Source organism: Penicillium solitum (genome assembly GCF_028829755.1).
Source record: "Penicillium solitum strain IBT 25940 chromosome Unknown utg000003l_segment0_segment0, whole genome shotgun sequence".
Classification (NCBI taxonomy): domain Eukaryota; kingdom Fungi; phylum Ascomycota; class Eurotiomycetes; order Eurotiales; family Aspergillaceae; genus Penicillium; species Penicillium solitum.
In genome coordinates, this window is record NW_027072123.1 from 3,735,747 (window position 1) to 3,762,262 (window position 26,516).

The window sequence follows — 26,516 nt, forward strand, 5'->3', positions numbered from 1 at the left end:
TTACCTTGTGCCCCCAAGGCCCATATCCCAGAAACGAATCTCCAATTCCGTAGCCCGAACAAAGATCTTAATCAGTTCTTCCATGCGACTAGGTGACACATGTTGCATGTGATCCTCCAGTAATGCTATGGCATGACATGAATCAGTGAGATGTTCCGCTCGTTCTTCACAATATGACTTACCTGAACCCAGCCGCACAGCCTCAGTGTAGTCGTCGGCAACATAATTCTCGATCCATTTCCAGTAGGTGTTCCCTTCTCGAAGGGTGGTTTCTCCCGCATGCAACCGTTTTGCAATAGAGCCATATCCGATCAAGCATGGCGTGAGGGCCATCTGGAGGGCTAACCAGTCCTCAGATTGGCCTACATCCAAAATGTATCGGCTGTATGCGGTGCAAGCTATACATAGCGAGATTAGCACATCTATCGAGTTCATAGAGAAGCAGGACCGGCTTACCGATAGTTTCGGGTGTATTTTCCATCTCCTGTTTAGAAAGGCCAAAAGAGGCACAGTAGTCAATGTGCAATGCCATTTCCCGCTGGATGTGGAGGACAATCTGGGCCGACTGGAGTGATTGTATTAGATTGATATTGAAAACAGGTGTAGTGAGCACTTACCGCTGCTATTGAATCCATGCTCTTGGCCTTGTATGATGCAAGTGCATTGCTTCGGGCAAATTGTACCTACAGGTTAAATTTTGATAAGTTGAATGTCTTCTCCCAACCGCATTGGAGAAGGTTGTCTCACCAGGTAGAGATAATCTTGCACAAGGTATGCCTTGAACCGTTCAATAGGTAGTGTACCCTGGCCGATGCCTTCGACAAACTCATGGTGGGTGAACTGTTGCCATACTTGCTGCACATCCTGGCGGTCCAAGATATACTCAAGGAATCGGCCGCTAAATAGAATACCGTTAGGACGAAGAAAACCAAAAGATCCAAGGGATGGGTCACATACGGCGCAAAGGGCATAGTGTAGGTGGAGTGGAAATGATTGATCGGCCCACTCCCTTTACCTAGGTCAATGCTTGTCTTGATTCCTACCTCAACAAATCGCACGGCACTACGGACCGCTCTGATCATGTCCTTGCCAGAAGCCAGGTTTGCGGCAATTGCTGAAGCAAGTGAGCAGCCCGTACCGTGGGTATTCTTGGATACCAAGAACTCTGTCTCGAACAAGGTGGCTATCGTTCCATCAAAGAAGATGTCCACCACCAAGGTTCCCTCTTTCGAGTCTTGAGATGCCTTGTGGTCTTTCGTCAAAGGAAGGTGACCTCCCTTGAGGAGAACCGCCTTGGGACCCAAGGAGCAAATCTTCTTAGCAAGCTCAACCATTCCCTCTAGGTCCTTCGGCTCAGAGGTCTCTGATCCAGCATCTTTCAATAATAGAAGAGCTTCGGGAATGTTTGGTGTTAGAATTGTGGTCAAAGGAAGCAACTTTGTCCGTAGTTCCTTGACTGCTTTTTCAGGTAGCAACTTGGAGCCACTAGTGGAAACCATAACCTGTTGATGCCGGTTAGAGTGGTAGTTTGGAGAACGAGAGGTCTGACATACCGGATCCAGAACGATTACAGGGACTTTGTGAGCTTGCAGCGTTTCTGCGATGACATCAATGGTCTCGGCAGATGAGAGCATGCCTAGGAGGTCATTAGTTATGTATAAAAAAAGGACGAATATGAGATACAAATGGCTTACCCAGTTTTACCACATCTGCACCCACATCTTCCAGTCCAGCATTGATCTGTTTTCTCACAAATTCCGAGGGTACAACAAAGATGTCTTGCACACCTAGTGTGTTTTGTGCCGTCAACCCAGTGGTGGCAGTGAGAGCATAGCATCCATGGGCCGCAAGGACCCTTTGATCAGCTTCGAGACCACTGGAATGTGTTAGAGTGTTTTTTTTTTAAAAAAACCATCGTATAGCGTAAATTATACGGGTACAAGGTCAAGTATCGCTTTGGAGATCACTTGATGGGGTACAGCTTTTTTTTCCCCAGCCGGTTATGCGGGGTGGGATGTTTGAACTTACGCTCCCCCTGAGCTGTCTGATCCTGCAATGACCAGAACTCTTTTGACAGACATGATTGATAGAGCCAATCAGCAAATGAGCAGGGATATCTGCTCTGCACTAGCGATCAAGCTGAAGTGAAGAATGCCGGAGTGCCCAGGTGGGGTGGCCGGACCTCGGGAGCATTGGGGGGTTTGCGATAAGATAAGACCGATATGAAAACATTCGACGTCAAACTCGAGACACTTGAAGACCCTAAAATATGCAATTCGATTTGATCGTGACCATGCTAACTTTCCAACATCCCAATATCCTTAGGTATTTACAAATATCCAAAACCATACGCCACCGGAGCATCTATTGTAACATGAAGCGGAAGAGACCATCCATCTCAACCCATTGACGACCACACTTCTTCAGGTAGCTGTCCACCACACCCTTGATCGTACCGAATCTTGTGCGGTTGAACTCTGCAAGGGCGGCAACACTGTCCTTTTTTTCTCCTGTCTCTTTCTCAGCAGCGGCCTTAGCTTTCTCGACATCCCAGAGACCGGCGAAGTACAGAAGCTGGTTGTATACCTCCTTCTCCGAGTACTCGAACGACATGCGGCCTAAACAGCCTTCTGCACGACCTCGGGGACCCAAGCAACGGTGTCCATAAACGCTGATTTGCCGTGTGCGGTTTCCACATGATGAATCGTCACATACCAACCAGCCTTCGTAGTATCGCGAGGTCTGTTCGCGGATCTGATTCTCTAGTTGGGCGACAATTGTCATGACCGAGAAGGGTTTTTGGCAGCTCTGGTTCGGGCAAACGATTCCGTGGGCAGTGCACATGTGCGATGAAGTCACCAGACCCTCATACACAGACTGTTCCTTGCAGTATCGGCATCTTAGGGATAGTCGCGTAGAATTAGCAAACCGAACCGAGTCCGGGATCTGGGACTCGAGCGGGGTGACTTCGGCATTTTGCTGACTGTTGGAGCTAGAGGTATTGATCTGATATTTGCGAGTATCAAGACCCAAGCACTCAGCGAGACGGACGGCATCGGTGCCAGGAATTGGGGCACAGAGACGCTCAATGGGAGGGAAGATCTGCTTGAGAATGTAGAACTCAACATCTGGCTTGAGCCCTGAACCGGGCTTCAGCAAATCCTGCGGGCTGTATGATCGCTTCGCAGGAGGCAGAGATGAGGTTTCCGAGTCTCCGTTGGTCACGATATATGAGATGACGTCGTTCGGTCTAACTGTCTTGCCCCGGGCAATTTCGCGGAGAGCGACTTGTGCCGGTGGCATGCTCTCTTTATTAGGGTACTCCTGGGGTCGTTTCGAAAGTTTCTGATGAAGCGTTAGTAAGGCGATCTAGAAAAATCCTAGGGTTTATCACATACAGTGTAGATCACGTATTTTTGCACAGGAATCGTGTATTCCTTCATCCTCTCTGCAAGCTCACGCAAGTACTCGTGAATCTTGTTGAGTACGACTTCCTGGTCTTCACCTGACAGGATTTCGTTGAGCAGCTTCGATGATACCTCCTTTGAGAGGGCACAGTATTCACGACGCTTCATGTCAAGACCCTTGACCTCCAGCTTCTCCACGTACCTGCCATCCACCTCGGTAAGGTTGACAGCAGCGTACTTCTTTTTGGCATGGAGTAGAAGCCGACGGAAGATATTGTCGACGTCGATTTCTAGAAGTCGGTAACGTTCGTTGACCGATTTCTTGAACTCTTCGCCAACCTTGATGGCGTCGCTCATGTTGTCCATATTCGTATTGATCATGACCGAATCAGTGTCACCATAAATGACTCGCAATTGCTGGCTTTCGGCCAATTCCTTGGTGTTTCTCAGAATCTCACGTCCCTTGAAGGTGGTGAGCATTGCCAGAGGTCGAGCGTAGAAGCGACTCTGCGTGTATCCCAAGCATCCGTACATGGAATTGGCAGTCAGCTTCAAGGCCAATTGTTTTGTGTCCCAGATGGCCAGTTGTTCGGGTGTGGCACGCTTGTCTTTCATCAACTTCTTTACTTCGCGTCGACGGTTAACCAACGTCGCGATCAGCCGAGGTAGAACACCTTGTTCTTGGTCAGAGGAGGGAACATCTGGCACTTTTTCTTCATTCTCATTTTCGGCCTAGTTGCACATGTTAGAATAAACGAAATGAGACGAGGGTTTGGATTGGGTCAATTTACCGTAGCTGTTCGGTCCACTGTTGTGAAGCAGATGTTGTATTCCTGGATGATACTGGGATACAGACTGTTGAAGTCCATAACAAGGATGAAGCGGTCGTAAAGTCCCTTTTCGGGCTCGAAGACAAGACCACCCTTGAATTTGTCCTTCTTTTTCTTGTCGACCGCCTCGTCATCGTCGCCATCTTGCATTTTCTCCTCTGCCTTCTGAAGACGAGACGAGTACTTGTCTGGACAGATGTATTTGTTGCGATGGAACTCATGTAGCAGAATGTACTCGTTTCGCTCGGCACGCGTTCCGCTAAGTGTGCGTGCCCATGAATTACCAGCGGTATTAGTCAGGACCTTCGTAAGTGGCAGCATCTGAAGACGTAGAACCAATGCCGCAATGAAGTAGGTGTCTGTATCACAGTGATTGACGAAGTTCATGAGGCCTTCTTTGGTGGTCGCCCAGGTCTTTAATGCCGCTTCGGCATCTAGTTCCTGACGTACGTTGCCTTGGCCGAGGTAGAGTTGGCACATCTCGGTCAAACTCCATGACTGGCACTTCATCATAAGAGACTAGTAGTTGTTAGTATTGTCGTATACCCACTTCGAGAAGAATATTACCTTGCCCATGTCGTTGGCAACATCGCACATCAATCTTCCAGCAATCAACTGCCTTTCGGCAAAGAAGTTGCCACCCTTGTTAAAATTCTTAGGCCAATCTCCACGCCTGAGTCGGCCAATACGATGCCAACCAGGGGTCTTCTTTTCACGCATCCGGCTGAGTAGAATGCCCAGGTCGACATCCTGCAACTGGTGGCCCATGATCACATCGGGATCCATCTTTTCGAATATAGCCAGGAACTTGCTAAGCAAGAACTGCTCGCTTTTTGCGAGCATGACAGTTCCCCGCTGGTTTTGTGCTTCGGCTTCGAAATGCATTGGGTATGACCCACCAGCAGGGCGCATGACGGTGAATGTCTTGCATGGAAGCTTCTCCGGCGGAGTGGTGTCAGTTAGAGAAACGTCTTCATACACTCGGGCACTCGCTATTAGAATCTCCTGCTTGTTCTCCTTGACATTGAGCTGGGTACGGAAAGAAAGACTCATTAAGGTCAAGGGCGGGGCATCCAGGTTCTCGGAATCCGGGACAAGGTTGATGAGTGCTGGTTTGGCGGCCTGGCATTCGAACTTGCACCAGGATGCGTTGGTTACTGCAGCAAAATCGGCCTGGTCGATCTTCAGCCAGCAAGGGCCCATGATATTCTTCCAGAGAACAAATTGTTCAAACAGGGAGGTGTTGGTACCGAAAACGTTGGAGAAAGTCTCTCCCTTAGTTTCCATCGGCAGGGCAGCCTTATCGTAGGGGTAGAGTAATTTGAGATACTCTGCCTCCTTTGGAACCCCGGGCATTTCAAATGCGTACTTCCGTTCGCACGGCTTCATCTTGTGCATGCCGACCTTGAGCTTTGTCATCATATCGTCGACCTCCGAGTAAACATCTTGCATATCAACCTCCTCTTCAGTCGCTCGACCGTGCTTGTATCGATATTCACGCGGAAGGAAGTAAAGCTTTCGCAAGATATTGTCAACCTTGACAAATGCACTAGTGTAGGACCCATTCTGCTTGTTCTTCACTTTTCCGAACAGACACAGGCTGCCGTTGACCTCCGTATAGTCCAACCAGAACATGCGCAGACTGCCATCCTCTTCGACAACATCTTGGGCGCGCAGTTTCCCAAAGGATCGCATTTCCGGGGCTGGGCTGCTGAGAACGTTCAATTTGCTCCTCACGTCATTCCAAGAAGCATCCATTACTTCTGGCATTGACTTGACAGGGGAAGAGCTTGCTGGTGTAGAAGCAATGTCATGCTTGATCTTCGGGGGCGGCCGACTGCCGGTCATGTTGATGGTTTTCGATTTAAGACTAGAGTCTCCAGTGACTTCTGCGACGTCCATGAGGTCAACATCATCGTCTTCTGGCTCTTCAGCCTTGACCGGTACAATATTCCTTCGCTCCACTGCCTTGCTAATTGGAGACGATGGCAAAATATCGCTCATGGGAACATCATCGTCGTCTGGCATCGGTAGAGGGCCGTCATCGAGATCGTCAGAGTGGAGTGCCTGGTCCTTCATTGGCGAGCTTGGAATGTCGTTTTCGTCTCTTGCGTGAAGCTTTTCGCGGCGACGCTTCTCAGACAAAGGTGGGGAGAGAACGCGAACTTTGCGTCGGGCCTCCGACTTGACAATGTTTCGTGTCGGGGCGTGATTCGATACGACGTTGGTGTCGACCTCTCCGAGGAGATCGGCCATAAATGCATCGTCCTCGGCAGTCGCAACGGGCTTGTAAAACAGATTGTCAAAATGCGGGATTTTATTTCCATGAGCAAAAAGCACTCACCTTGGGCTTGGGAGCAGAAGCCGAAGTCTGTCCTTTGTTGAAGTACTTGGATATGCCATTGTTCATTTTCTCCTTTCGCTGTTGTTCCTCTTCTCTCTTTCTTTTGGCAGCCTTGCCTCGTGTGGGTAGTTCATCGCTTTCATCGCTGTCATATTCTGCTGTCTGTTCGTTCCATACTTCGCGGCCATCGTCCGCGTAACCAGCACCGTTATCATCGACGACAAAATCATCCTGATCAAGACGGTTCCGGATAACCTTTTTGTAACCGTCATCGTCAACCTCGTCGTAGATGTCGCCCTGGTCCTCGACCTCGTATGTGGAAATTCGTTTCTTTCCTGAGGCACGGAGGGCCCTCAGCTCGGCCAATTTTTCGCGAGCCGTAGGCATTATGGTGTATTCAGAGACAACTACCCATTAAAAATAGAGTCGGTTGCGTAAAGAGGAGTAGATCGGACTGACGATTGTTGCGGGGAAAGGGAGGATGAAAGGAGCGTCGCGCAATTCATCCAGGCACACGAACAGCACGCGTCCGGTCGCGTTTGCCCAGGTGCCCTGGTGAGATTATGTCAGCATCGTAAGTGTTTCTGCCTCAGGCGACAAGTAGCCGTGCCAAGCGCCCAACACCACCTAGCGGGCCCCCCGGGGTGTTGGTGAACCCATTTTCCACCAGATAACCAATCTACAATTTAAGTATCTTTTGTATGACTTTCCTATACAAAAGATACTTATATACCTCGCAGACACTATGTAAAATTTCTCAACCTTTGAACTAGTTAGGGAAGATATAAGTAGAGTGAAATCCCGACTCTCTCTAAGCTCTGGGAGTCGAGGGAGACACCTGGGCAGGAATAATAAATTATGTAAGCCATTTTATCGTCGGGAGTGCCCCTATTGGGCGCTTGGCACGGTTATTGCCTCAACCGACCGCCCTGAGATCAGGCGATCATACCGTGCCCTAATATCTCAGTAGTTATACTCTAAATCCTATAAGATAGGCATTATTAAAATTGGGTCAGGTTGGTTTACGCTTTTTTGTTTTTAGTTTCAGTGCTTTAAAATGCTTAACGTATCCAATGAAAGTATCCACGGATGGCTTCTATTGGTGTAATATGCACCATTTATCACCCGGATAGAGGCATCTAGCCATCTAACTGTTTAAATGTTCAAAGAACGGCTGAAAGCCCAGAAAAGGAAAGAATATTATTTACTTTTAAAGAGTCTAGCCCAATTATTCTACGCCTAAAGCTTAGAGTACTATGATATGAACTATAGTATTGAACCCAGTCCAGGGCGAGCAGTAACTATGTATGTACATCTGCCTTCATTCACGTAAAAAAATTATACTACACAATAGTCTGATAGATTCTATACTTATTAATTGGTACCCATAATGCACACTAGATCTAAGGTACACTTACACGATAAATATCCTGATGTGTGATGCATCTAATGGTACATAACTAGGACCATAATGCTCGCAGAGCGTGACTCTACATTTCAGCATCCTTAGATGAATGTCTAGGTGACACTACCTAGGTATCTATGTAGATTGGTATCCTTAGATGAATTTCCAGGTGACACTACCTAGGTATCTACGCAAGTGCCTGCATTTTCTGTGTAGTTATACTGTAGGTTGCTACCCGGCGACAGCGACAGCGACGGCCACGGCGACGGCCACCGCGACGGCAACGCGCGATGTGAAAATCGGGATTCCACTTGCTTACATGTGAAGGTTATAATTTGCTTTATTGGTCTGACCCTTTATTTTTTATTTTTTCATGCGTGTCGCTTTCCTCCGCCTCGCATCCACGAACTATGGCTTTCCCAGATGAACGCCACACATTTTACGAGACAGTGAGTCCATGTAAATGAATCTTGGTGATACCTCTCCATTACAGCATGCGAGTGTAGCTTGTTATGATGAAACAATTTGATTAATCCTAACTTAATGCAGGTCATCCATCAATAGGTACCGTCGCCAAATTGTTCAGCAGCAGCCATTCCTCCCTACAACGTGCTAGCTACGTGAGAAGGATGGAAGGACACTTACTTGGCATTGAAGTCCAAGTACGGTGAGCAATTATTTGGTTTACTATTGTACCCTAGGGGAGCATGAGAGCTCCTTTTGCTGGGCCGTCGTATATGATGGCCTTAATCTGATCAAGGTCTGATCTTCGGATATGCCGAAACATTTATTGACATGATACAAAACAGAGGAACCCTATCCATCACATATTTTCTGCGGGATATGTGAAGTCGGCTAATACTTTTACCAATCTATCTAGGATACCATGCCTCTACGATTGGATATGGCTCGAGCCTCGAATTGGAGTTTGACTTAATCCTCGACTCAAGTACGCCGAATGGCAATATAAAGCTTTCACAGCCCTCAGTATCGGAAGCCGAGCAGTTTATCTGATGTGAGATGAAGCCAATTTCTCCAGTTGGTGGTATGGTGAGTTATTATATTGTATCAAAGGACCGATTCCGCTAACACATGGGAAGTATATAGTATTCATCCGACCGACGCGCGCGCGCACACATAGGGCTATATCACGACATTGAAAATCCGCAATTCCAGTTGGCACTCGGGGCCTGAAACTGGCAAACGATGATCATTCGAGCTACAAGGCCAATGAACCAAAAGCGAACTTTGGATGGAACTGACAAGATCAATCCGACCTGGGTCAAGACAAAAAGGTATTTGGGTTGATGATCCAACTGTTTGTATTATGGAATAATGTTCGAATAGTTTCGCTAACACTCTTCAGATAAATAGGTATGTATTCCATGTTTACCCACTCAATATGGATTCCCTTGCATTCCACAAACTGGACACTCGGTGTTCCTGAAAGCACATGTTATGATGAGAATATACACTTTGAAAGTGACTGTCTCCAGTCCCAAGCGACTAGGTGACTGGGCACACTGAGAACTATTGACTGAAAAGAACTCTGATACCGTGCAAAACGAAATATATCTTCTTTACTTGGCTTATCTTATGGCTTCTGGAATCTCCTGCTAACAATATCGAGATATTCTAGGTTTCCATATGGTCCTCTGTCCCACCCCCACAGGCACAATTGATATTCGATGCCACAGAAAGCACATTCTACGACGAGAAAAAGAGATACTATACTTTGGGTGACCGTGGACCATCGGCCAATGGTCTCGGTAATAGGTTTGGAAAACATCTGATGCAAGACGAGATGAAATATCGTGTTTCCTTGACTGATAATGCAGCTCTTCTTAACTACTACATTGATTTCTTTCTGTTTAACACTTGAAGCGTCCAGATTATCCCATACCCACTCTCAGGTGTGACTCGATATGACTCCAATGGATTCCTAACAGCATAATCGTCTGAAATCTCAGACACCGAGGGCTACCATGTGGAGCAGACTGTGATCTTTCGAAAGGTCAACGGACACAATTAAAAATGAAAATGAACACCGGTACGTGTGGGGGAAAATGGGATACTCGATCTTCATGACTGACTTGTTCGCTGTTGTGGTCCAATTGCAGATTTGTTCTTTAGTTCAAACTTCCAGATCAAAAGATTTCGTCCCTTTGACTTCGTTTCTATGCATCCATGGGTATGACCGATGCCAACACTCCGAAGCTCTATAGACTAATATCCAGGGGATTTGACAGCTCGCAAATAACAACCTAAACATCCACGGCTTCCAATGGCCCGAGGGGCTAGATCAGTCTGTCCGAAGTGCGACAAATCAATGATTGATTCAAACCAAACCGTTCGCAACTCTATTTTACTTGTTTGATCCCAACCCCGTGTGTTGATATGCAGCTCTCTGGCTGACATGGGACCAAAGATGAAAATGCCGACATCCTCAAGGTATGACCCAGTTTCCCTCATGTTGATATCGGAGCTTTGCTAATCGTTCGAAAGTATCCCTTTAGATTTCCAACTTTTCATTCAGGTATGACATGACACGGCCTTTGATCATCCATGAACAATTGAAGCCCGCCGAAATGATGATTACGTTCAACTACACTACAAGCTATAAGTCCTAGTCTACACTCTCACTGTAGACCATGACGACGAAATCTGATAAGAACAGTCTGATGCGAGGCCAAAGAAGAGAGCTTGTTTCCCCAATTGATACCCTGGCTTATTTTATTTTATATGGTTGGCTTGGATCTCTTTCGCTGGCTTTTTCAATTATCTATGCAGGTATGACTTGACATAGTCCTTGATCGTCTAAGAACAATTGAAGCCCGCCAAATGATGACTATGTTCAACTACACTAAGAGCTATGAGTCCTAGTCTACACTCTCACTGTGGACCATGACGACGAAATCTGGAAAAGAACATCTGATGCGAGGCCAAAGAAGAGAAATTGTTTCCCCATTGACACCCTAGCTTATGTTCCGTGGTTGGTTTGGATTTGTGTCGCTAACTTCTGCAATGAGACCACGGCTATACTTCAGTCGTGGTTGAGACAAATAAAGGTAAGTTTTTTCATCCCCCCATTTTTTTTATGACCTTTAATCGCTCGTAAGTGATGACTGGAGTATACTACATTTAAGAAGGCTATGCAGTGGCATAGCCTCCAATGAGATAAAAAAATATTTGATACGAGCAAAACAAGGTTTCCACTATACAAGGTTAATCTCTCGATAGATACATTTACAACTTCGGTATATTTTGCCTGCAGTGGAGTTTTATATCGCAAATGAGAACACGACTACACTTCACTGTTGATTGGGATGAACAAAGAAGAACAAGTTTTCCACTCCCCTGGATTTGTGTGAATGCTAATCATAATTTAGATGAACTCACATCGAGTGCATGGAAAAATATCGAGTGGGTCAGCCTCGAAACTCATACATGATGACTGTTGAATTGTTCAATTGAGTGCCTACGTATTGGCAAATACATTACTGGAAAAGAATGTCCAATACGAGATGAACACAAGGTCGCGACAACCGTTGATTGAGAAATATACGTTGGCAACTCCCCGATGCTTTGGTGATGGTTGATCCTCATGGATAAAAATATCCCAGGTGGTTGAACCTTGAAACTCCTACATGATGACCATGATGTTCTTATTCCGTCCAAGTGACTATGCGCACAGTCGCAATGAAAGAGAAAACAAAAAATGTCTGATGGGAGTTGAAACACAATGTCAATATCACAGAGGATTGACCGGACAAATGAGTTTGCAGTCTGTTTCTCCTTCACTAAAGGTTGAGTCTCATTTGACTTTCAGTGGATATATATTTACTGACCACCCTCTCAACTTACAGATAACGGGCTTGCGCTGATCCCATACTTCCCCATCCAATGCTACCCCAACGAGGAAAGAAAGAATTTCTGATGCAAGAGGAAGCGAGGTTTGGCCGAGAGAAACATTGCAATTCGCCTACTTTGATGGTTGAGTCTTATACACTTCAGATGAAATGGTAAGCTCACTGCCTAAGGGTATAAATGATAATACAAGGAAATATATGACTGATTACTAGCCCCAGGCTGTTTCGAGACAAGAGACATGGCGAAGAGTGATTGGAAACGCTGGAGCACTTCAAGAGGAGCTGTTGCTGGAAATGTCGAAAGAGAGCTGGAGCACTGTTGCAATTTCCCTCGCTTGCATGTTAAGAGTTCATGTGGCCCAAAGCATCTGGCTATCACAAGAAATTAAACTATTGTCCAATTGGACTGGTATTTGGCGGCATATTCGAGTGACAGATAACCAAATATCCGGGGTAAACTCGCTATATGTAGATCCATTAATCCTAGACGTGGTCCAGTATGTCCAGTATGTGAGAGCGAGGGGTGAGTACCTCGGTGGTTTACCCGTGGACCTTCAGCACATATACCTACCCCAAGTTTGGCGTATGGAGAACATAAATCTGGGAAAAAGTGAGACCAATGTTAGAACACCATAGCTAATATAACCCCAAAGATTCCAAAAAAACAAAAATTGTGAACAAGATGAAACCCAGTATCATTTGAGTAGATTTTCCTGGCTATGCTAGGTATTTTTTCCAGCCGTGCAGGACAGCGCCAGTGAAAAACATATCAACAAGGCACCGGAACAACAACCAGAGGTCATTTTCCCAAATTCCTCTAGCCCGGTCCTCTGATCTCATGTAAGAGCGGTTAAACCGAACATAAACCGCTCAAACATCCCCGAATCCTCCCAAGTCCCCAGTCCACCAAGAAGTCATGGAAATAAGTCGTGATAGAAAAAACATATGAAGACAGACATATTCCATTTCCCCGTTGCCGTAAACTTTTCTTTTCCCTTTCGCCGCGTAACAAGTGAGAAAGAAAAATTTAACGGTAGGACTTCTGGTAACGGGAGCGGGCACCGCGACCACCGAACTTCTTGGGCTCGGCACGGCGGTTGTCGGCAACCAGGAGTGTGCGGTCGTACTGAGCAAGAGCCTGCTTCAGCTGGTTCTTGGAGTGCTCATCGACGTACTTCTGGTAGTAGGCGACAATGGACTTGGCGATAGCCTGACGGATGGCGTAGACCTGCGAGGTGTGACCACCACCGGTAACGCGGACACGGATGTCGACACCGGCGAACTTGTCAACGCCGACGATGAGGAGGGGCTCGTAGACCTAAAAATTCGAGCGTGAATTGTCAGAAACCGATTTCGTAGACGTTTTCCCATTGCCATTGTCGCTTGCGATTCGGGCGAATCCCTTCTTTGGTGGCGCGCGGGAATTGATTGAGCGAATGTATTGTGCGTACCTTGAAACGGAGGATCTCGGGCTGGACCAGGGAGAGGGGCTGGCCGTTAACCTTGACGAGGCCCTTGCCTTGCTGTAAAAAGTCTCAGCATGTTGTCCAATTCAATGTGTATATGACCCCGATGATCGCGCAACATGTTGTTTCGTATATCCTTCCAAAATTCAATCCCAGTTCGTCATTTCGTGCACAATTCCTTTTCCGACTGTTTTCCTTCCAGATATTTCGAAACAACGTATTGGGACCGAGGGGGTATAGGCGTTCATCATACCTTGCAGTGGGCGACAGCGGTGGCTATTGAAAATTAAATATGTCAGCGCACGGGTTCATTCACACTGATCTCCGGTCGAAAAAAAGAGAGCTTACCCGTCTTCTTCTTGCCGAAGCATTGCACACTCGGGACGGAAGCCATGGTGGATTGTCGTGGGGGAGGGAGTGTGTTGTCGAGGGAGATGGAAAAAGAGTCACTTGAATTCCCATACACAGTGATTTGCCCTTCCGTGCGGGTTTCGCTTAGTGTGCGACGCTAATTCTGTATTGGGACTAGCGTGGCACGAGACTTAGGGCTTGGTCACATGACTCGGAGAACTTCATTCGGGGGCGGGTTAGAGGCTACAAGCAATACAGAGAACGCTGAGATCATCATTATCTCGAATACTTAGGCGCTGGGTCTGTTTTTGCTGCTGGGATCTTCAATTGACCTTCTCCACCTTTCATTAATTGTCTAATTGTCCCTCACCCCGGCACCTATATTACTCTCCGCCGCGTCAACAAGATGTCGCAACTCGTTGGCAAGGTAAATAGCTTCAATGCGGAGCCTTCCGGGCCAACCGCGCACGCCCTGTGTTCAAGCAAACAACCCAATTCTAACTATTGACGCATCAGACCCGTCTCGCCTACTCGCGCACATGGCACTATGTCGACGCCGGCGCCGATGAACGATCCCTCGGCCGTCTCGCCTCGTCGATCGCCCTCGTTTTGATGGGCAAGAACAAGCCTATCTACGACCCCTCAACAGACTGTGGTGACTATGTGGTGGTTGTGGGATGTCACGATCTCAAGACGACAGGAAAGAAGCGATTCCAGAAGAAGTACTACACGCACACGACGCGGCCCGGTAGCTTGAAGAGCATGACGATGGATCAGATGTTTGCCAAATGGGGTGGTGGTGAAGTCCTCCGCCGCGCTGTTAGGGGCATGCTGCCCAAGAACCGACTTAAGGATGCCCGCCTCGCTCGTTTGAAGAGTAAGTGTTACGTGGTTGCTGCGCTTCCGCTCCTTGGATGGCTTACTTGATGGAGATATACACGGGTTCATCTTCGAAGAACATGGACCCTATCCAATCAGCCCGTCTACATTATCCATGCTTTGAACCCAGTCTAACCCAACATCGCGCAGCTTTCGAAGGTGTCGCCCACCCCTACAAGGAGAATATCGTCAAGTTCGGCAACCAATCAGTGATCGGAAATCTGCCCGAAGTGCAGGAAGCATTCAAAGAAGCCGCCGATAAGCCAAGCGCATAAAGCATCCTGTTTCATCTCTCCTTCTTTCGTCATTTTTACAACACCGACCTAAACCGGGTCCGTGTCTGCCTGTATTCTATTCTCCTGCGATGTTATGATCCTACTGCAAAAGCGCATGGGTGTGGAGTCCATTTGGGATATTGCTTTTGATTATCTACTCCGTTGACTTGGCCTCGGACTTTTCAACTTTCGAGCCTGCGGTTCTTTTGAAATGTACTTATAGCACATACAATCACAATACCACGTACTATACAATGCTTCTCTATCTTGTGTATAATTGCTGTATGGGAAAAGGTGTGCTAGATTGGATTCGATATATAGGGAGTCTGATCCCAGAGGTATAGGAAATGGATATATGTACAAGAGAGAAAAACAACCAAGCTAGCGCCCATGCCGGAGCTCGCCGACAACCCTCTAAAGAGCATTTATAGCTTAGCCTTTGGGCCCGCGCGACCCACGGTGCACTTGATAAGACCGTTGGGGTTGGATTGGGGGGCGTACACCTCGGCATCCTTGCCGGTGTTCTTAATACCCTTGTGCCAGCTGAGATCTAAAAGCGCAAAGATTAGCCCAGACCCAAGGTTCACAGGGGGAAAGGTCAAACATACCAACTTCAAAGAAGTGAATATTAGGCAACGCATACTCAACAGTATCCAGCAGAGGCACAGCAGCAAGAATCTGCTCTCCCATCTTGTACATCGTAGCTTGGACAGAGGCACTATTATCCTCAGCAAAGGTCTTGAGGGTAATAGCGCGAGCCGCCTCCCAAGCAGCATTGAACTTCTCAGAGTGCGTCTTAACATCAGCGAGGCCAGTGAAGCGGCGCCATTGCCAGTTCGCCGCAACATCAGTGCTGAGGAGACGGTCCCAGGTCTCCTTGAGGGTAGTGTATTCATCGCGGACGAAACCCCAGAACTGGGAGCCGGTGCTCTTCAGCACGGTCAGACCCTTGATAGAAGAGTTGATATCAATACCCTTGCCCTCGATAACGTCGACTTGTACGTCGCGAGTCTCGGAACCGGGCTTGATAAACGAGTGCGGGTGCGGCTTGCCGTCAATGTCCAGGCGCACCCAGCGGTGGGTCACGATATTGACGTGCGCCGCGTGGATGTGACTGTACTTCTCGATGAAGTGTGTGCCCAGGATTGAGCCGAACAGCTCCGGTGGGGTTACGGGATTCTGCTTGGCTGTGATGAAAATGGTATTCTTGATCGAGTCGGTTGCGACAACGACGCTGTTGTCGGCTTTGGTGTAACTGTGGAGACCTTGGGTTTAGCTTCAACTCTTTTTTTTTTGGAGATGAGAAATATCGGCAGACTCACGAGGTCTCAATATCGCCCTCTAGAAGGACACAGACGGTCATTTCCACAACAGTCTGGATACCGGTCTTCTCATCGCGGTGCACCTTGCACACGCGGACATTGTCCTTGCCATAGCGGGCGGCTGCTAATGCGCTCATTTTGAATTTTGAGTGATAACGTTGGAATATAGAAGATAAGAAGGGGTAGAGAATGCTGAAAGGTAAAAATTTGTATTATCCAGCAGCTCCAACGAGTATTTATTTTATCTGGAATGTAGTGAATTGGCTGATCTCAAGATCATCGGGCACCTCCGATGGCCGCTCTGGCCGCGAGTGGCCGCTCCCCCCCAAATCCCGATCTTATCAGTTGGTGATTAGACAGCTCTTTTTACTTTCTTTCTTTCTTTCTGTATGTATGGCCTGATGCTCTTCCATAGGGGCATTCTCATCCTATCATTATCGTACAGAAAGAAAGAAAGGAGGAATACAGTCTCATTTTCCCCAGACTTTCGGGCCATGAGCCGAGTGCAATACAGTGGAGATCATCTCACATTCCACGAATCCCGAATATCCGACCTCCGACTCTGCAAACATCAACTGCAAAGCCCTAGATTATTATATTTCAAATCCCGTACGCTCTGTAGTACAATGCCAATCAGCCCGGAGACCTCCACTGCGGGCTCCCGGCGAGCTGCGAGCCGTGAAAGACGTGGAAATCCTGGCGATAGACACTCAGCGCTGACATTATATGCTCTGTGCTGACAACTGCCATAGTAGGCGTGCGCAGTGACCTCGTCGCTGGTAGTACAATGTGGGGAGGAAGACATCACGGTCTGTACGTTGACTCGTCCTCGTCTTGATGACGAGATATCATGACTTTTTGTTCTCCCTGGTTCATTTGAGTACTTTCTACGGAGGGTACTTCGGGGTTAAGGCTGTCCTACTTCGATCATCCACAGTAGGGTTATATCTATATTCGCCGTGGTGTATACCACCTGGGCAGGTTGCTCCCGCAAATCCGGTATCTGTGAGGCCTACGGCACGCAGTATATCTTCCCGAACAACCCCCAACAAGGAACACAAACACCCTCAGCACTCTTATTTGGGTTTGAGAACGCCCGGATAATGCTGACATCTTCGCCGAGACTCGGTAATCGAAGAGCCTCAATACACACAGAGCACAGGAGAGTACCTACGTACCGCATAGGGAAAATGCGTGGCCTACGCATCCTGTCACGGCACGTGCAAACGTCAAACATACTGACCAATCTAGCGGTCAACGATGATTGCTATGATGGAGTTGATTTGCCTCTATGCCGGTGACGATATTACCCGAGACTTATCATGTGCTCAGCCAAGCTGCCGACAACGCTGCTCCGGCGACCAAAGCAAAGTTTCATCTTTAAGCAGGGAATACCTAGGATATTTAACTATATGCCAGTATCTCTCCATACATACCGAACCCTAAAATAACCCGGCCAAATTGCAGCTGGGAACAATCCCCAGTACCAACGTCCCCAAAATGACAGTATGTAAGATGTATGTCAGATCCAGATAGCAGATTGGATTCCTTTTTGGCCAAATAAATAATCCGTAATCCACGGAGTGCATCATTGAAACAAATGCCAAGCACGCCTGATCTCCGGCTTCAATTGCAATCATCGAATCGGAGGGTGTGGTTGGTGTCAATGTGCAGAATCTGGGCAGTGGTGGCATGTCTGCAACGTTGGTCTGACGAATCTTGTATGCAGTGCACACTTCCAAGCATTATCAATCCTCAATCATATCTCGCGATTGGATCAAGTGTCTATCAGTAAAAAAGTGGGCGAGGGATATCCGGTTCTCGGTCAAAGCTGGGCTGACGGGTTTCTTGGTTTCTTCTTTGTTCAACAAAGAGTCTTCACTCGTCTGTTATGTGTGGTATTTATCAGCTAAATTCTTGGTTTTGTTTGACTTTCGGCCTTGACTGCATTTCCAATTAGTCGGGCCTCATATTAGTCGGAGCTTATACTCGTCATCCGCATTAGCGAGGTACTTCTTTGTTCCCATCTCGCAAACAACCACTCGTTTTCTTTCCAGATAACAATGATTATGGGTAATCTATCGAATCTCAAGAGAGAGTCAGGGGGAAAGCGTGCCCCATGGCTGTTGAAGTTTCGTTCCTCGACGGGTTTTATCATTGGTGCAGTCTGGATGTCCACCTTCACGGTATGTGAGAGCATACTTGCCTAGTCTTATAAGTCCGTAACTGACCGAGACTCGATTGGAATAAGGAATTCCTCCTATATGCCATGGTAAGCAAAAGCTCACTTGCAAAATGTGAATTGGACATGGAATCAACGAACAACAGATAGTCCCCGTGATGCCAACAGCCCTCGTAACCCGAGCCGGAGTCGAATTTGAACACCGTATGTCCTGTTCCTGTCCTGACTAACAGCTTTCTATCACAAACCATCTCATACTCAGACTAACCTTTAAACAGGAGAATACTGGGTCAGCGTCCTTCTCATGTCCGAAGCAGGCACGGCTCTGTTGATGTGTCCCATATTCGGCTACCTGGTCGACCGCGGACGCACACGTCGACTGCCCTTCATCGGTTCTCTGATCGTATTAACCGGGTGCATGCTGATCTTGCAGCTGGCGCATTCCATCGCTGCGTTTGTTGCGGCGCGTGTACTCCAAGGCATCGCAGGTGCTTTAGTAGTGGTAGCGGCATTCGCTCTCATCGGCGACGCTGTGGACCAGGATAATCTCGGTCAAACGATAGGGTATCTTGGCTCCGCAATTGCCTCGGGCTTCTTGCTAGGTCCATTCCTTGGAGGCGTTGTGTATAACTCCGGTGGGTACAACGCCGTGTTCTGGTTTGCATATCCTATTCTCGCACTTGACATGGTTATGCGGCTGGTTTTGATCGAGAAGAAGGTCGCTGCTCAGTGGACTGGAGAATCGAATGGAGACATGGAATCGGTTCTGGAGACGGCGGAGCGTATTCCCTCTGTCGGTTCGCGCGAACAGCAGGTCATCCAGCGAAGGAAGGGCTTCGTCATCTTCCGGATGCTCAAGCAACGCCGAGTGTTGATCTCTTCGTGGGCGCTTCTCGCCCAGGGACTCTTGCTTTCTGCTTTTGATGCGGTATGTACCAGACTCGGCGTCTTTAACATGAATAACTGGCTAATCGCATCAAGACACTCCCCATCTTCGTCGAAACGACATTTGGCTGGAACGCCCTCGGAATGGGACTAATCTTCCTCCCAATGGCCGTCCCGGCCTTCTTCGAGCCGCTGTTCGGCTACTTCACCGACAAGTTCGGTGCCCGCTTCGTAGCCTTCGGCTGTTTCGTGGCTCTCTCGCCCACCCTCATTTGTCTCCGGTTCGTTCATACCAAATCGAATGAACAGATCGCTTTGTTGGTAGTATTGCTCTTCCTTACCGGGATTTTCATCCACGCCTGCGCGCCAGCCATGTACGTTGAGACGCAGCGCGCGCTCACGGCGATGGAACTCAAGAGCCCGGGAATACTCGGCCCCAAGGGTGCTGTAGCGCAGGGGTTCGGACTGCAAAGCATGTGCCAATTTGCGGGGATTTTCTTTGGACCGCTTTGGGGTGGGTTTGTCGAATATCGTTTCGGGTGGGGCGCGATGACGGGGACTTTGGGGGTCTTGGTAGCGCTCACTGCACTTCCAATGTTGTGGTTGGGAGAAAATGAGGAGGAAAGGGCTTTAATGAGTTGAATGAGGGTTACGCAGTTAGGCAGCACTTTTTTTCTTTTTGAAAGTAGGTATCAGTTCTACCTGTTGCCCCACATCATACATGTAGGTAGGTAGCTCACCTCGGAACTACATGTTGCACCTGGATGCGCGTCTTTTCTGAAGCGCTTTATCTGTGATATGCTTCTATACCCGAAATCTTTGGCATATTTTGTGTTTCATCTTGTATTATAGTTGCAATAGATGAATCTAGGGAACTATGATGATTGATTAATATCGTTTCCCGGGTTATATCTCTCGATTTTTCAATATATCCCTCGAGGCTGAGAGGTTGATTCTATACAAGTTTTAAGAACAGATGTGGAATGTATTTACCCGGTGTTAGCTTTATGTAGATCTAAGAACCTTTGAACCAATTCCTCTAAGCCCAGCAATGAAGTTTAAAAAGGGTTAGATCCATATAAAATGCTCCACTATGATGTTAAGCTTATCGCCTGGACTATCCCAATATGGCAGCTCAATTGTTCTCATCCTGTTAACTTGTTTAGGCTCATCTTTGACATTTCTCTCTCTCTATCTCCTCATATTGACCACATTGAGATCTTCCCTTCAGCATAAATACTCCCCAACCTGCCCCGAGAATTCTCTCTCATGCCACTTCTTCACTTCATCCAACATCTAAGATAAGCATCTATCACTGTCAGTATATCAGTCTATCAACCCCATCACATCCTGTACCACACACATGTGATCTAACCCATCTAGATCTCCATAGCCAGACCTCCCATACCAGCCACCTACCAACCAATCCACCCAACAACAACAATCATGCCACCAACCAACAAAACCTGGCACATCCAGCATCGCGCTCTGGCGCAGCAAGCAGACAAAACAAAGCAATACATCTGCCCAGCAGAAACAAGCCCCCACCTAGCAACATTGCTAAGCTTTCCCTCCCAACGCTCAACCCTACCCGAGCTGCACGCCGCAACAAGCAACGAGATAATATCCCTCGCAACGACAATCGCAGCCTTCGAGCCCGTCCGCCTCCATGCCCGACCAGAAGACATCCCACAAGCCCAAGCCCTCCTCGACGACCAAACCAGTACTCTGTCACCCCAACACCTTGCCAACATAACCCTCATCGCCGCACCAACAAACCACTGCTGGATCCGCGACACCGGCCCCGTCTACATCCGCAGCGCGGACGCAGCAGATAAAACCCGCTACGCAATCGACTTCCGCTTCTGCGAATGGGGCCACAAAACAACAGAACGCATCTACGGCGCCAGCGCCTCATCTGCAGCAGCAAAGGCGCTGGAAACATCCCCCCAGTACGCGGAATGGCCGGTCATGGACGACAAAGCCATGCGCGAGAACACGGCTTTCGCTAGCGTTATTCTGGATCTCGAGAATGCGAATGCGGACGCCGTGTCTGACGTCGTTGTGCGCGTGCAGACTGATATCCGGCTCGAGGGCGGGGGTATTGAAATCGACGGCGAGGGGACGTTTATGGCGACGGAGAGTAGTATTATTGGGGATGCGCGGAATGCCGGACTCAGCAAGGAGGATATCGAGACTGAGCTTGGTCGGCTGCTGGGTGTTAGTACTTTCATCTGGTTTCCTGGTCGGGTTGGGCTTGATGTTACCGATGTGCATGTTGATGCTGAGGCGAGGTTTGTGAGGCCCGGGGTTGTTGTTGTTTGTCGTCCGCATGAGAAGGCGGAGAAGGTGCATTGGGAGATCTATGAGGAGATTCGGGAGGTCTTGGAGAGATCTACTGATGGGCGTGGGCGACGCTTTGAGGTTCATGATGTTGTTGAGCCGGATCCGACTTGTATTAAGGGAGATCTTGCTGGGGAGGAGGAGGCGCCGGCGGCGTCCTATGTTAACTTCTACTTTGTTAACGGTGGGCTGGTTATGCCGGCGTTTGGGGATGCTGAGGCCGATGCGAAGGCTTTTGAGTTGCTGAAGAGTCTGGTTCCTGAGAGGGAGGTTCGTCAGGTGAAGGTTAATGCCTTACCCAGGACTGGGGGTGTGCTGCACTGTGTTACACAGCAGGTGCTGTGAGGGGACTACATTTAGCTAGCTCTGCCCAAGTGGACATACAGAATCTCATCTTTTACTTGACAGGGATCAAGACCTTATCGTGCATGTGCATGTAGTCTACAGGAAGATATCAATCCCGAGTAACAATATTCAATCATGTGATATTGATGATAGTGATGTTGACATCGAAAAAACATGTTTTTGGCCATCAACCTGCAAGTGTAGAGAGACGGAACAAAAAAGAGAGGGGAGAGAGGAGAAAGAAAATCCAAACGAGGAGACTAAACAGACCCCCAATTCCCACGCAGATCGTAAGTCATGTAGAATAGTGTGTAAGATGTATGTCTTTTTTGGGCTTCTTTTGTACCAGCAAAATCACCAGCAAGAAACCAAGATCCCCAGTTGGAACCTGATATCATTCCCCAAATCCAGATTCCAGACCTAGACAGATATCACAGAACGCAGGGAAGAAACGAAATAAAAAAAAGGGGAAGAAAGAGAAGAACACCGTCCCAGGACGCCCAGTAATGCCGCGCCACATCAACAGACCGATAGAACGGGGGTGAGAAAAGGCAAAAGGAAAAAAAAAGGAAATACACATAAAACTCGTGATTGAGGAGGGGTCAGAGAACCAGCCGATCGAGTATCCGATTGCATTTCCAGGATGGGGGCCACGGGCATCCGAGCCCGAGCCCGAGTCCAAGCCAGAACCAGTCAACCCAGAACAGAATCAAGACCAGACCGAAAACCAAACCAAACCCCAAACCCCATAAACCCCTCTCTCCCAAGATCCCATTCCCCACATCTTATATCTCAAAGACTCAACTGATCAATACTCCCCACCCGCCCACTCCCGCCAAGCCTTCCCCCACCCTTCGTAACCATCCCGAGCCGATAAAAGCGCTCTTCGCCAGCCGGTGTCCTTCCACCAATATACCACTTCTCAGGACCGATAGCATCTCGGAACCCGCCCGAGCCACTGGAAGAGTCACTCCCGCGGCGCTGGCGATCTGCAGTTTGGTTGATCGGGATGGGTGTTGAAGTGGATGACGGTGGTGTAGAGGGGAGAGATGATTGATCGTGGTGGTAGTGGTGTGAAGGGGCCGGGCTTGGGCCTTGGACTGGACCGGCGGGTGCTGTAGTTGCCGAGGATGTGGGAGAGGATGTGTGGGTGTGGTGGTTATGGTGGTTGTGGTTGTGATTGTGATTGTGGTGAGTGTGATGGGCTCCGGGGGATGCGGATGATGATGCTGAAGCGCCTTGGGCGGAGTTTGCTGCTTTTGTGGCGATGGCGCGGGCGCTCTGGGAGATTTGGGCGGAGGAGATGGTTGAGGTTGTGGTGCTGACTTGCTGGGTGGTGGGCTTGTAGGTTGACTGGGCGCGAAAGGCGGCCAGGAAGTTGGAGAGGAAGGGACGGTTGTTCGACATTGTGAGACACAGATGGTTCACCTGTATAGAGGGTGAATAGAAGTTGTCATGTAGAACTTTGAGGAGAACCTTGGGAGTTATGAGTCGATTTCGAGAGTTCCCGATGCCATAGGCGCTCCAATCACGGGCGGTGGATTATGGCCATGACGTTACATAGGAAGTTCCCGGAGTGTCTTTATATTCCATTTTCTCCATTTCTCCGCGACTCTATGGAGTACAACATACATCTATCTACTATGTACAGGGTACATATGTACATATAAATCAGCTGATACAAGTACCTGGTGATCTTCTTCCCCAGGGGTTCCCTGGACACTTCCAATAATTACTACGAGCAGGTATCAAATGGATCATAAGTCTATTTCTAGCTGCTTTTCTAGTAAAACCCAAGAATAGAACAAACACCTTAAATCACACCTCAAGAAATTCCCAAAGCACACATATGTCCTGCCATGCCGACTTTACACGAGAGAATGAGGCCATGCGATGCAGAAGAAAAAAACGAGAAAAGGTAAAAGCACATGGTGAAAAAAAAAAATGAACTGTAAGAATGAAAGAAACATGACAATTCGACAACAACCATCCCATAAAAGATAATGTAAAAAAAAAAAGCTTTTCTTCTTTCTGATGTCGAACACTCGCGCAAAAGATGAACACATGCCCATGTCTATGTTGTGGACGCCGAACAAACCACCCACCATACCATCTGCCCCTCTCAGCGGGGGTTCAAGATAAAATATAACCAGACTCGCAAACCACTTGGGTAAGAATGCACACCCACACCGGATGGGGATCAGAATATAAAAGAAAAAGATAGATCAAAGGACAAACGATACTAAAACAAATCCGGGAACGGGGGACGCTAGGAGCACGAAACACCGCAAGCTGAAAGCCGAAAGTGAACGGATCAAAGGACTATCGTAGACGGATTTGTTGAGACATCGTGACCAGTGGATTTGTACCAGCAGAGAAGCCAGGAACGAAGGCCTAGAAACAATAGAAGAGAGGGTGGAGAGCAATAGTCCTACCCACAGCGTGAAGAAGGGAAGAAACCTGATATGGTTTGCTGCTTCGTCAAAAACGCTTTTTCAATCTCATGCCTCAAGTCATCATCTTGCTTTCCGATCGAATTCACCGTCTACTGTCTCGCGGGCTGCACGGTACCTGCATATTATTGTTAGAACAAAATTCCATATCATAATACATATGGTAGAAAAGATAGAAACTAACCGTCTCCGCTCAGCGTAGTCGAAGCAAGGTACAGTCCGTTCATACCGCTCTCGGGACCGGTCGAGGCGGGGTAGAACTTGCGGTCGTGGTCGACGGGAGCGTGGATCGGCTCCTGGCCCGCGGCCATGGAGTGGGGGAAAACGGGGTTAATGTACCCATCGGAAGAACCGTGCTGAAACATCGAATTCCAGTCAACACCCGGGTGATGCGAATGGGGACCGGGCATGACCGGTTTGTGGTCATGATAGACTGGGGGCTTTACCTGTTCAAGGGGACGATCAACCGTCAGCTGCTGGCCGTGGGCATCGACACCAGGCTGCATGAGATACGGATTCTGCTTGGGTCCAGCCATCCACGAGGCTCTCGCGTGCGCCTGGCCAGCGGAGAACGCGTCGTCACCGGGACCACGGTTCATGCCGTTGACAGACTGCATCGTGAAGCCTAGCGGCTGCTGCTCCGTGTAGCCAGGACGGCCCGCGGCCATTCCATTGCCATTCACAGCCCCATCGAATTGCGTACCCATAACGCCATTGGAGTGGGGGACGGGATTACTGACTTCATCCTGGAGCGGCTTAGGGGGGTTGGCCGCGGCAGCCGCAGCTGCTTGCTGCTGAGACCGCTTCAGATGGGCCTGGGGGTGGGACAAGTGGGTCGCACCGGTCGGGTTACCCCGTCGGATTGAGCACTTTTGGAAGTGACGCTTCAAGATATCACTGCGGGAGAATGTGTCCTTGCATAGAACACACATGTAGGGGCGGTCACCGGTGTCTATATCAATCAGAAACAAAAACTACGGTTAGCAAATCTCAATCATTTTAGGGAAATTTATTTTTTTCCTTTCGATTTGGTTTCCAAAAAACTCACGTCTCAACAGATGGCGCTTGAGGTGCTTGGCGTGGAGGTAAGTCTTGTTACAGTGCGGGCAGGGGAATTTGCCATCTGCGTCCTTAGCCGGAATGGTCGTGCTCTTAGCTGTACCATTGACACCGTTGGTAACCGGAGTCGCGCGGCCGGGGACACTCGGCAGAATGCCACGGCGGCCCTGAGAGCCCACGACCTGCGTGCGTGGCGGTTCCTTGGCGTAGGGGGAGCCGTTTGCGCCATTCACGTCAGGAGTCATACCCCAACCCTTGCCATCGGAGTAACTAAAGGCACCGGAGGGAAGACCATTGAAATCCGGGCGACGGTCGCGTGGGGGTGCCGGGGCAATCGGCTGAGGGTAGCTCTGAGCGGAGGATGCGGGCGGAAGGACGCTCGGAGGTGGGGGGTACTGCTGATGCGCCTGTGTTTGAGGGTTAGGAAGATTCAACAGAGACGATGGCGGAAGGCTACCGACAGTCGTGTGCGGCATCATAGGGGCCTGAGAGGCCCCGTAGACATCGTGAGTTGACGGAGGGTACCGCGACAAGTCCGGACGGTACGGCTGGCCCATGTAATGGTGAGGCGCGGGCGACTGAGGATGATGAGGCTGCAACGGAGGCAGAGTATGCGGCTGCGAAACCGGATACTGCGGCTGCATCGAGTATTGTGGCATGTGCATGCTCGAGATGGGAGTCGAAGACATAGGCGTGGAGCCTGGAGGCAGACTGGTGGATGGAGGACGGGAAGGGTGAGATCTGGGATCCATTGTGGACAGAGGAGAGATCGTGGTAGGGAGAAAAGAAAGAAGTTGTTCACGGTAACTCAATCATCAAACCTGCACTCTGGACAATTTTTTTTTTCTTTGAAGCGAAGGAAGCTCCTTGTTTGAAAATTTTCCTGCGAACAGAGAGAGAGAGAGAGAGGCGAACGGTCACAGGGTCTCACGGGATTCACGGGTTCACACGAGTTGACTCCACACGCACGAGAGAGAGAAAGAAAGAGATGCTTAATTGAAGAAGATTCCCCACGGTCACCCACCAGAAGAAAAAATAGGATGGTGATTTATCCGCACGTTGTCACCGTCGATGGTTCTGTATCCACCGAAGAAGCGGGCG

The 26,516-nt window shown here is 48.7% G+C and overlaps 9 protein-coding genes across 9 annotated transcripts; 3 read left to right on the forward strand and 6 right to left on the reverse strand.

The window, feature by feature from the left end:
- On the reverse strand, window positions 1-2,081 carry N7455_005347 (uncharacterized protein; the record flags this gene model as incomplete). Its single annotated transcript, XM_040955508.2, has 9 exons — window positions 1-125; window positions 183-398; window positions 457-565; window positions 618-683; window positions 748-898; window positions 958-1,502; window positions 1,554-1,636; window positions 1,695-1,876; window positions 2,029-2,081. The coding sequence occupies 9 exons, from the start codon at window positions 2,079-2,081 to the stop codon at window positions 1-3; spliced, it is 1,530 nt and encodes a 509-aa protein (XP_040814122.2).
- Window positions 2,082-2,279: 198 nt separating this feature from the next.
- On the reverse strand, window positions 2,280-7,069 carry N7455_005348 (DNA-directed DNA polymerase alpha catalytic subunit POL1). Its single transcript, XM_040955373.2, has 5 exons — window positions 6,582-7,069; window positions 4,805-6,523; window positions 4,199-4,756; window positions 3,399-4,139; window positions 2,280-3,345 (listed from the first exon to the last, which is right to left on the reverse strand). Exons 1-5 carry the CDS (start codon window positions 6,966-6,968, stop codon window positions 2,365-2,367), a joined length of 4,386 nt encoding a protein of 1,461 aa, XP_040814215.2. The 5' UTR covers window positions 6,969-7,069; the 3' UTR covers window positions 2,280-2,364.
- A 5,813-nt stretch (window positions 7,070-12,882) lies between these two features.
- N7455_005349 (40S ribosomal protein uS9) lies at window positions 12,883-13,715 on the reverse strand (the record flags this gene model as incomplete). The annotated part of the gene is made up of 4 exons (XM_040955408.1): window positions 12,883-13,173; window positions 13,307-13,378; window positions 13,575-13,597; window positions 13,670-13,715. 4 exons carry the CDS (start codon window positions 13,713-13,715, stop codon window positions 12,883-12,885), a joined length of 432 nt encoding a protein of 143 aa, XP_040814178.1.
- A 220-nt stretch (window positions 13,716-13,935) lies between these two features.
- Window positions 13,936-15,086, forward strand: N7455_005350 (mitochondrial 54S ribosomal protein uL13m). The gene is made up of 3 exons (XM_040955304.2): window positions 13,936-14,099; window positions 14,189-14,549; window positions 14,702-15,086. Exons 1-3 carry the CDS (start codon window positions 14,079-14,081, stop codon window positions 14,824-14,826), a joined length of 507 nt encoding a protein of 168 aa, XP_040814160.1. The 5' UTR covers window positions 13,936-14,078; the 3' UTR covers window positions 14,827-15,086.
- A 17-nt stretch (window positions 15,087-15,103) lies between these two features.
- Window positions 15,104-16,405, reverse strand: N7455_005351 (urate oxidase). The gene is made up of 3 exons (XM_040955338.2): window positions 16,149-16,405; window positions 15,435-16,081; window positions 15,104-15,376 (listed from the first exon to the last, which is right to left on the reverse strand). Exons 1-3 carry the CDS (start codon window positions 16,283-16,285, stop codon window positions 15,252-15,254), a joined length of 909 nt encoding a protein of 302 aa, XP_040814228.1. The 5' UTR covers window positions 16,286-16,405; the 3' UTR covers window positions 15,104-15,251.
- A 1,631-nt stretch (window positions 16,406-18,036) lies between these two features.
- Window positions 18,037-19,883, forward strand: N7455_005352 (MFS transporter). Its single transcript, XM_040955445.2, has 5 exons — window positions 18,037-18,334; window positions 18,400-18,420; window positions 18,477-18,534; window positions 18,609-19,258; window positions 19,312-19,883. Exons 1-5 carry the CDS (start codon window positions 18,212-18,214, stop codon window positions 19,855-19,857), a joined length of 1,398 nt encoding a protein of 465 aa, XP_040814222.2. The 5' UTR covers window positions 18,037-18,211; the 3' UTR covers window positions 19,858-19,883.
- Window positions 19,884-20,661: 778 nt separating this feature from the next.
- Window positions 20,662-21,903, forward strand: N7455_005353 (agmatine deiminase family protein; the record flags this gene model as incomplete). The annotated part of the gene is made up of 1 exon (XM_040955468.2): window positions 20,662-21,903. The coding sequence occupies one exon, from the start codon at window positions 20,662-20,664 to the stop codon at window positions 21,901-21,903; it is 1,242 nt and encodes a 413-aa protein (XP_040814151.2).
- A 792-nt stretch (window positions 21,904-22,695) lies between these two features.
- Window positions 22,696-23,310, reverse strand: N7455_005354 (uncharacterized protein; the record flags this gene model as incomplete). The annotated part of the gene is made up of 1 exon (XM_040955393.2): window positions 22,696-23,310. One exon carries the CDS (start codon window positions 23,308-23,310, stop codon window positions 22,696-22,698), a length of 615 nt encoding a protein of 204 aa, XP_040814137.1.
- Window positions 23,311-24,448: 1,138 nt separating this feature from the next.
- On the reverse strand, window positions 24,449-26,167 carry N7455_005355 (C2H2-type zinc finger protein; the record flags this gene model as incomplete). The annotated part of the gene is made up of 5 exons (XM_065605015.1): window positions 24,449-24,474; window positions 24,541-24,712; window positions 24,803-25,308; window positions 25,405-25,822; window positions 25,877-26,167. The coding sequence occupies 5 exons, from the start codon at window positions 26,165-26,167 to the stop codon at window positions 24,449-24,451; spliced, it is 1,413 nt and encodes a 470-aa protein (XP_065461915.1).
- Between the last annotated feature and the right edge of the window lie 349 nt (window positions 26,168-26,516).